This window comes from Manihot esculenta, chromosome 1, assembly GCF_001659605.2.
Source record: "Manihot esculenta cultivar AM560-2 chromosome 1, M.esculenta_v8, whole genome shotgun sequence".
Classification (NCBI taxonomy): domain Eukaryota; kingdom Viridiplantae; phylum Streptophyta; class Magnoliopsida; order Malpighiales; family Euphorbiaceae; genus Manihot; species Manihot esculenta.
The window spans coordinates 2,424,343-2,433,110 of record NC_035161.2 but is presented as its reverse complement, the minus strand read 5'-3'; the positions used below and the strand labels follow the sequence as shown (position 1 = coordinate 2,433,110).

General features: G+C 44.5%; 1 protein-coding gene across 1 annotated transcript; it reads right to left on the bottom strand.

Annotated features, from left to right (window-relative positions):
- Positions 1-2,485: 2,485 nt before the first annotated feature.
- On the bottom strand, positions 2,486-4,809 carry LOC110624012 (golgin subfamily A member 6-like protein 2). The gene is made up of 3 exons (XM_021769061.2): positions 4,279-4,809; positions 3,259-3,774; positions 2,486-3,172 (listed from the first exon to the last, which is right to left on the bottom strand). Exons 1-3 carry the CDS (start codon positions 4,807-4,809, stop codon positions 2,486-2,488), a joined length of 1,734 nt encoding a protein of 577 aa, XP_021624753.2.
- Positions 4,810-8,768: the final 3,959 nt, after the last annotated feature.

Here is an 8,768-nt window from a genome sequence, read left to right as displayed (position 1 = left end):
AACTTGGAGATGTGGAGGAACGAGCTCCGGAGGTCTCCAAGCTTCAAAACTTGATCTTGAGCTCAAAAAATCTTCAAAATCAAGTAAAAACTCATTAAAAACATGAAGGGATTGAAGAAAAACAACAAATCGACCATGGAAGGGTGAAATCTCACCTATGCCCGAAAATAGAGAGAGAAAACTCACCCATTTTCGGACAAGGGGCCTTTTATAGGTGGCTGGCCAGACCACCTTAGGGGGCCAAAGGTGCTTTCGCAAACTCCCCATGTTCGGCGGCCGAACTTGAGGTTCGGCCGCCGAACCTGGGTTTTCTTCCTTGGTCTTTTTCTTTCAAAACTCAATTCCTTTCTTTAATAAAACCATAAAAACACATGAAAACACTTTAGAAAACTATATTCTATCCTTCTAGAGGATTCCGACATCCGAGATTCCGCCGGAAAGTGGGAATTCCGATGCCGGAGTCTAGCCGGGTATTACACCAATGGTCAAACATAAGTCACCAATAGAGCTATTCTCAAGGGCCTAAAGAAGCGATTAGATGGGGCGAAGGGAAATTGGGCGGACGAGCTCAACAGCATCCTGTGGGCCTTCAGAACTGCACCCAGGGTGCCAACCAAAGAAACACCTTTCGCACTTGCGTTTGGCACCGAAGCGGTAGTTCCAATAGAGCTACAAGTCCCCACACATCGAGTCCAGTTCAATAGCGAGGACACTAACGATGATAAATTGAGAAGTAATCTGATGCCCTAGAGGAAGTCAGGGAAGAAGCTCAGATTCGTACCGCTGCCTATCAGCAGAAAGCGGCTCGCTACTACAACCAAAGAGTCATGGAAAGGAGCCTGAAGGTAGGAGACTTAGCGTTGAGAAACTTGAAAGCCACTGGAAAAAGAGCTGCAGTGGGAAAACTAGCGCCTACCTGGGAGGGTCCCTTCAGAATAATTAAAGTGATTAAACCAGGTGTATATCGAATTACAGACATGCAATGGAACCCTAAGCCTCATGCTTGGAATATCCAGCATTTAAAGAGCTATTTTCCTTAAAAGTATTACCCGATGTAAAGCGAACCGCTGTATTCTGAAACATGCAAATAAAATAAATGTTGATTGTGTTGATTGCCATAATTTGTCTTACCTTCCTTAAAAAGAAAAAGAAAATAGACACGAGCAAAAGTGCATGAATCTTGTTCAAAACCTCAGTAAGGTAGGTGACCGGGCTCCCCAAGCGACTCCGGCACCACAAAACCGGCTGAGATGATGAAGCGATAGTAAGGCCAAAGAGCCTGAATCTTATTCAAGACCTCAGTGAGGTAGGTGACCGGGCTCCCCAAGCAACCCTGGCACCACAAAACCGGCTGAGATGATGAAGCGACAGTAAGGCCAAAGAGCCTGATTCTTGTTCAAGACCTCAGTGAGGTAGGTGACCGGGCTCCCCAAGCGACCTCGACACCACAAAACCGGCTGAGATGATGAAGCGATAATAAGGCCAAAAAGCCTGAATCTTGTTCAAGACCTCAGTGAGGTAGGTGACCGGGCTCCCCAAGCGACCCCGGCACCACAAAATCGGTTGAGATGATGAAGCGATAGTAAGGCCAAAAAGCCTGAATCTTGTTCAAGACCTCAGCAAGGTAGGTGACCGGGCTCTCCAAGTGACCCCTGGCACCACAAAACCGGCTGAGATGATGAAGCGACATTAAGGCCAAAGAGCCTGAATCTTGCTCAAGACCTTAGTGAGGTAGGTGACCGGACTCCCCAAGCGAGCCCGACACCACAAAACCGGCTGAGATGATGAAACGATAGTAAGGCCAAAAGTGCCCGAATCTTGTTCAAGACAATGAAGGCTGAATCCCGAGCTGAGATACACAAACCTGAGCTCAGAGAAACCAAGCGAAGAAAGAACCAAACTCGGGAAGCCAAATGGCAAAATGAAAGTTACAAGTTTCCTCTAACCCCAAAGAGAAAATCGAAGGCATGAACAAACGGGCAAGGCCACAACCTCAATTCCACTCAACACAGGACGGAAAACAAATCCAGGAGACAGGTTCACCATTCTAAGAAGGTACATGACCTAACTTACTTTGGTTATACAAAAATTATGTGTCCGAGCTCGCATTACTGATAAATCGACGAAATAAAAAATGGGAATGCTTTCGCAAGATCAGAAAAACTCGCAAGTTAGAAATTTGATCAGTCATTAGAATTTTAGCCCGGATTAATCCAAGGGCAAAAAGATCAACAAGAAGGCTGGTCAGCCTAATATAGCGGATTTCTTTAAAAAGTTACTGAATAAACATAGGGCTTAGGAGTTTTATCCTTAAAGCAAATCCAATTAGAAAAAGCTCAAAGATAGGAGAAACAAATTAGGCCTTTAACAGATTAAGCAACTCGAGAAAGCCGGAAAAACAAACAAGAGTGGAGACAATTCAAATATAAACACAAACAAAAGTCGAAATCCCATTAAACAAGAGAAAAATAAATTACAGTCCTATTTAATCATCTATGACTACGGGAGGAAAGATTGTCCGTAGAGGACTCACATTATTTATTATATCATCATTTATATTATCTACACTGCTATCCTTGGGGAGCCCAGTACTCTCTTGTCCTGACCCCCCAACACCCATAAAGGGGACTATCTCCCCTCCTTGGGGTCCAGCATCTTCCCCAGAGGACTTGGCATCTTCTCCTTGGAGCCTGGCATCGCTCTCTTCAGGCTCGGCAGTTTCCTTCTCCTCTCCCTCCTCAAGCTCAGCGTCCTCCTCAAAGGGCCCAGTGGCAGTATGAGAAGCTCCTTTGGGCAGAGGGTTATCATCCTCCCCATAACACACCTCCTCACCATCAGAGTCCACTTCAGGGGCTTGGAGCCGTGCTAATGGGGTGGAGGGGTCATCCCTGGCTTCCTTCAAGCCCCTATTGAACCCGGAGGCAAACATGCGGAATCCCCTGTGCCATATCTCATTTTTTAGCTCGTCAGAAGCTTTGAACTCCGCAAGCCGCGCCTCACAGGCCTCTTCTATCTTTGCCTTCAACTTAGAGGAATCTTGATAAAGCTGAAGACGATCTTCACAGGCCTGCTCTATTTCTGCTTTCAGCTCCGAGGAGCCTTTATACTCTAATAAGCGCCTTTGACAAGCCTGATCAATATCTGCTCTCAGTTCAGCAGACCCCCTATATTCCTGCAAGCGCTCCTCACAAGCCAACTGGACCCTATCTTCTACAAGCTTAGCATCCTCGAGCAGGGTGAACACCTCTTCTCTAAAACCTTGACCTCTTGGTAGAGTTGTTGATTCTGAAGTTTTGACTCCTCTGCTACCAAAGTCAAGTCTTTCAAGGTATCAGCGTGCTTGCTCAGCTCCTGCTCGAGAACCACTATCCGAGCTAAGGCCTCATCCCTTTGAGCCATTACTGTGTCATAACGACCCTGAGCTCCCTCAAAATCTGCTTTCAAGGCCTGGTACTGATGCCAGACCTCATTCCTCTGGCCCACAGCCTCATCCCTCTCCCGCCAAACCTCCCTCAGGGAGGACAGCTGTTCTAAGGCCTTGTCGCGACGAGTTTCCGCTTCGACCGCCTTCTCATCAGCCCTCTTGAGAGCCTCCACGGTGTAGGAAAGTTCCCCTTTTAGAGTCTTTAAGTGCTCTTGGGCTGTGGCAAGATGACCTCGGGCATCACTAGTCGCGGAAAGGTTCTCCTTATGGCGCGCCTCCTCAATCCGATGATCCACAGTGTCCCGAAGAGATCGGTCACGGGCGTCCACATCCATAAAGAGGCCCATCACCTGGTGAAAGGAGAAAACAGTTAAGGTCTGGAGCAACAGAAGTCAAAAGAAGAACTAAAAGCGAAAAATACAACTTACCATGAGGAGCATCTCCCTGATTGTGTCTCCCAGCTCCTCTCTAGTCCGAGACTAGAACGCTACTTGCTCTCGAGTAGAGCTAGCCAAAAGGCCAGTAAGAGCAAGCAAGCGAGGGTCTGAAGCCTCCATGACCCCACCGAACATTCTCTCTCGTAGTGTCCCCCCAACCACGCTCGCCGGAGATTGATGGGTGATGTCCTTTGCGTTTAGAATCTCATTGTCAAGAGCAGAGAGCAGGGGCACCACGGGAGTTTTTTCTTTTTCAAGGGGAGGCAGGGCTGGAGTTGGTCTTCTAGAAGCCTGAGACTTCTTAGGAGCAGGAGCCGGGGCAGGAACTTCGAAAGAAGGAGGACGCTTGCTCGCGACCCCCTTAGCAGCGCCCTCAGGGATGGCTGAGGTCTTCTCTCAAGGAGGAACGCCACTAACTGGCTCAGACTCAGCCCCCTCCACAGAAATGCCCTTATCAACAGGGGCAGCTTCGATGGCAGCTTCCTGGACATTTTCACCTGCTGGGCCGATCTCCACTTCACCTTCGGGAGCCCTACCACCAGCTAGAGAAACCTCAAACCTCTCCTCAGGGGCATCCCCAAAAGACGAGGCAGCACCCGCCCTCACGTGCCCAGGATCCTCAGCTGGCCTGTCAGTAATCTTTGGTGCAACTTTCGTCCTCGTAGTGGCGGCCTGTTGGGACCCAGTGGCCTGAGAAGATCGAGGAAGGGAGCTAGAACTGCTGCGGCTGGAGGGCTTGGAGGTCCGGACACCCCGGGAGCTCAGCTTAGGAGCTCGAGAAGAAGCTGGAGCTGGGTGAGCAGATCGGCCGGCCGACCTAGAGGAGATGACCTGGGCCACATCCTGAGTGGCTTTAGACATAAACCGCCCAGCTCGGAAGGCGCCCAAGGCAGCCTTCATGCTCTCCCGAGATAGGGTGAAATTCTTGGGAGGCTTGATTTTGTCCATATCTGCGTGAGAAGTTGCAAAGACCCAAAACTGAAACAAGTTAGAAAAGTTTTCGGAGAAAATCGAAAAATAAGAAATAAAACAATTAAACGAGATGAAATACCTGCATCCCTACAGTCCTGAAGACTGGACACAAATATGCATTTTTCGACATCATACTTCTTCTCAACAGAAGTCAGTCGAAGAAATCCGATCTGCTCGGAAAGGCTTAGCTGGGGCAGGTCGTTGCAGCCTAAAGGGACACCCTCCCAGGAGAGCTCCACCTCCCAAGACAATCCGGAGTCCTTTTTCAGCGCTACCACTGCGAACCCCTCTACCCAGCCTTTTATCAAGTCCTTATGACCCGAGAAGATGGACAGCCCTCCTCGAGGGGAAAAATAATAAAAGCTCTGACTCGCCCTAACCAACCTAAAGAAGGCAGCAAAAAGACGCACCGTGGGTGTGAACCCCCAGCTCAGACAGATAGATTCAAAAGAGCACATAAAAAGAATAGAGTTGGGAGCCAGCATCCGATGGGTTATCCCGAAATACCGGAAGACCTCGATGAAAAAGGGGGAAAAGGGAAAGGTCAGACCACACTCTCGCTGTTTGACGAAAAAGACCAGGCTGCGGTCCTTTTGAGGGTCGATCAAACCAAAAGGAGGAGGATCGGGAAGGATGATCCTCTCATTCCGATAGGAAGCTCGGATATGGAAAAGAGGGGTATCCAAAACTCCCGAGAAAAGAAATTTTTTAGAGTGGAAGGAGTAATACTAGACTCTAGGTTAAGGACATCAGGGAGTTTTGGGCTATCCATGGAGGAATGAAGAGCGTACCTTGAAAACGACGGGGGCAGAAGGACGAAGCTAGCAACACGCGCAGAGAGCAGAGAAGACTGAGAGTTTTGGGAAGACTGAGAGAATTTGAAATTTGAAACAGTAATGTGAAGAGGAGACTTTTTAAGGGAAACTGTCCTTGGGCAGTGCAGTCATAATTATTCTCGATATTTACCCCCTCATCATTCATGAAATAACTGATGAGAAGGTAAAGGGGCAATTGATAACCGCTGGGCTTCACCACCTCGATACAAGGCCCAGCCCATGATCGCAAGCTAAACCCAAGGGTTGAAAGGAGTCTTCAACGAGCCGGCCTGGACCACCCGGCCTGGACCACCCGGCCTCGAAGTCGGGCCTCCCGTGGGCCTCAGTCTTCTCACACCCATCTCGATTTCGAGGCTCAGTGTGATAAGGGATAACCGGCCCGAACATCCAGCAGAATTGCTTATACGCGTGTTAGGGAGGGAATTAAATGGCCGTTTAGCATGGAGCAGGCGACTGGCGTTCCCGTATGTACGAATCTGTATGGCAGAGACAAGTGGTCCAGTAATAGCAAAACCATTATGTGTCACTAGCAAACAAAAAGAAAAGAATAAAGGGAGAGGAGCACCCTCCTCTCAGACCAAACTTACTCAACCATTGTAAACCCTATTTCTCTCTGTATCTCAGATCATCAGATGTGATTGATTCAATGTACCACTTGAAACACCTAATAATCTTTCTTAAGTAAAAAAGCTCAATTAGATGATTGTCATTTACTATTAATGGAATTAGACTACATAAATATTTAATTAGTTGTGTAAATTTGAGATATTTAATAATTCTGATAATTTTTATTTATATTTCTTTTTTTAATTATTTTAAAATTATTTTTTTATATTATGATAACATATAAATTAATTATTATAATTTTATTTTATTTTATTTTATTTTTAAAATATTTATTACTTTTTAATAAAATTTAATATTTTAAAAATAAATATAATTAAAAAATTAATAAAAAATTACTTTTTAATAAATATGAAATAAAAGTGACTGAAAATTATAGATTGTATTATTTTTGAATTGTTATGGGCCTATGGGCCTAAAAGGTTACGCGTTGCGGGAGTACGACTTGGCTCCGCGCCTTTAAACCCTAAGCCCCATTCACTGCAATTTCGATTCAACTGCGGCAGCCATTGTTTCTCCAGCTCAGAACGTCGGAGTTACTTGTATAAAGGAGAAGAGTATCCCTTTTGATTGTGGTAATTCGAGTTTTAAACTCCAGATTTTTATTTGACGTTCTCCTTTTTATTTTTTTAGGTGCTGATTTGTGCGGACATTTGAAGGGATTTTCAATCTGGTTTCCTTTGATTTTGATGTCCTAGACCTAACCCTTATTCACTGTAATTTCAATTCCAATGCAAATTCTGAAATCAACATCTGTTCTTTCACATCCCATTTTACAATCGACTTTTGCAAGCCCAAACAGCCCTTCTTTACTTCCTTTTCCTCATTAGCCAAAAACCTCAAGATCCCCCAACCCTGCCCTTTTCCATTACCTAATAAATACCTTCAATTTTCTCTGAAACTCAAGCGCTCACTATCTCATCCCGCATCTCCAGTTCAAAGTCTATTGAAAAATGCGGAATCTGTGGTTTCACTTTTTCAAAAACTTGGTTTCTCCAACTCCCAAATCCAGTCTGCTGCTCGCCGATTTCCCCGAATTATCTTTCTAACATTGACAGGTGTCTTAAACCAAAATTAAGGTATTCAGGATTTGGGTCTTGAGGGATATGATCTGGCATGTTCCATTTCCAAGAGTTCCTCAGTTTTAGGTGCAAGTTTGAAGAACAAGTTTGGTTCCTTGTATTGAAATCTTGAAGAAACATTTGTTGAATCAAAAGAATAATAAGCATGTGGTAAAGGTTTTAACTAGATGCGCTTTTTTGGTTGTTACCAAAAAAAAACCCTGAATCAAGATTGTTATCAGGCATAGCAATACTGGGAGAGTTGTGGGATAGTTGGATCTCAGCTCTCAATGTTGTTAGTTAGGCAGCCTAGACTTCTTGTTGCCCAGAATCCCGTGCTTAGAGATCTTGTTTCTCGAACTTTGAATATGGGATTCTCAGCCAATTCGGCGATGTTGATTCATGGTCTATGTGCTGTTGTTTATAGCTTAAGTGACAAGACAATTGAGAGAAAATATGGAATTTTTAGGAGTTTGGGTTTTCAGAGTATCAATACAGAGAAATATTAGAAAGGCTCCATATTTCCTATTAATGTCTGACGAGCAGTTGAAGTTTAGAATTAATTTCTTTTTGAACACGGCGAAGCTAGAAAAGAGACTCTAATTTGTAATCCTGCAATTTTGATGCAGAGCATGGAAGAAAGAGTGATTTCCTCGATTCAAAAGTTTTTGAGATTTTGAAATCGAAGAAATTATTTAAGAAGGAACCAAGCTTTGTTAGGCTGTTGTTTTTTGACAGAGGAAGTGTTTGTTCAGAGGTTTATATCAAGCTTTTCAGATAAAGCAGAGAAATTGTTGCTAGCTTACAAAGGTCATACTCTGGATTTCATCTTCCAAAAAGGAAAAATCTTAAATACAAGTTAGTCCTCTAAGTCCCTTTCTTAAAACTGGATTTGCAATGTTTGTAACTTGCATTATGCAACTTCAACATTGGCTGCAGCAGACCTCGCTGACGAATCGGAATCTATGTGGAAACCGATTTGGTATCCTCTACTGATGAGGCCTTTTTATTCCGAGAATGAATAATGATGTTAACCACTGCAGTTTATCCAAATAGCCAATCAACTTAAATCTTCATGGATATAAGAGAGTTTGACTTGGTTATTGTTGATTGCTATTTATTTATTTTATTTATTCTGTTTGTGTTGTAAATTGACGTACAAGATATTTGAACTTGTGGACAAATATTAATGCAATGACAAATAAGTTGGAGTTATTGTTTACTGATGTGTGAGTGTGTGTTACATATTGGATTTTTTGGAGAATGATGACCAGCGGTCTCATCCACTTGGGAAGCTAGATCCAAGGAAGTGAAGTAGATCCAAAACTTTAGAAGGCCACTCCAGCTATGATCCGCAAGACAGGCCGGGTTGGTCGCAAAATTAGGTTAGTAAAAATAATCCAATCTAGTAATG

Coding starts and splice junctions, on each gene's coding strand:
- LOC110624012 (XM_021769061.2), bottom strand. CDS start 4,809: ATGGACAAAATCAAGCCTCCCAAGAATTTCACCCTATCTCGGGAGAGC. Junction 3,775..4,278: donor AGGGGGCTGAGTCTGAGCCA/GTTAGTGGCGTT, acceptor TCCTTTCACCAG/GTGATGGGCCTCTTTATGGA. Junction 3,173..3,258: donor AACTCTACCAAGAGGTCAAG/GTTTTAGAGAAG, acceptor GAGCGCTTGCAG/GAATATAGGGGGTCTGCTGA.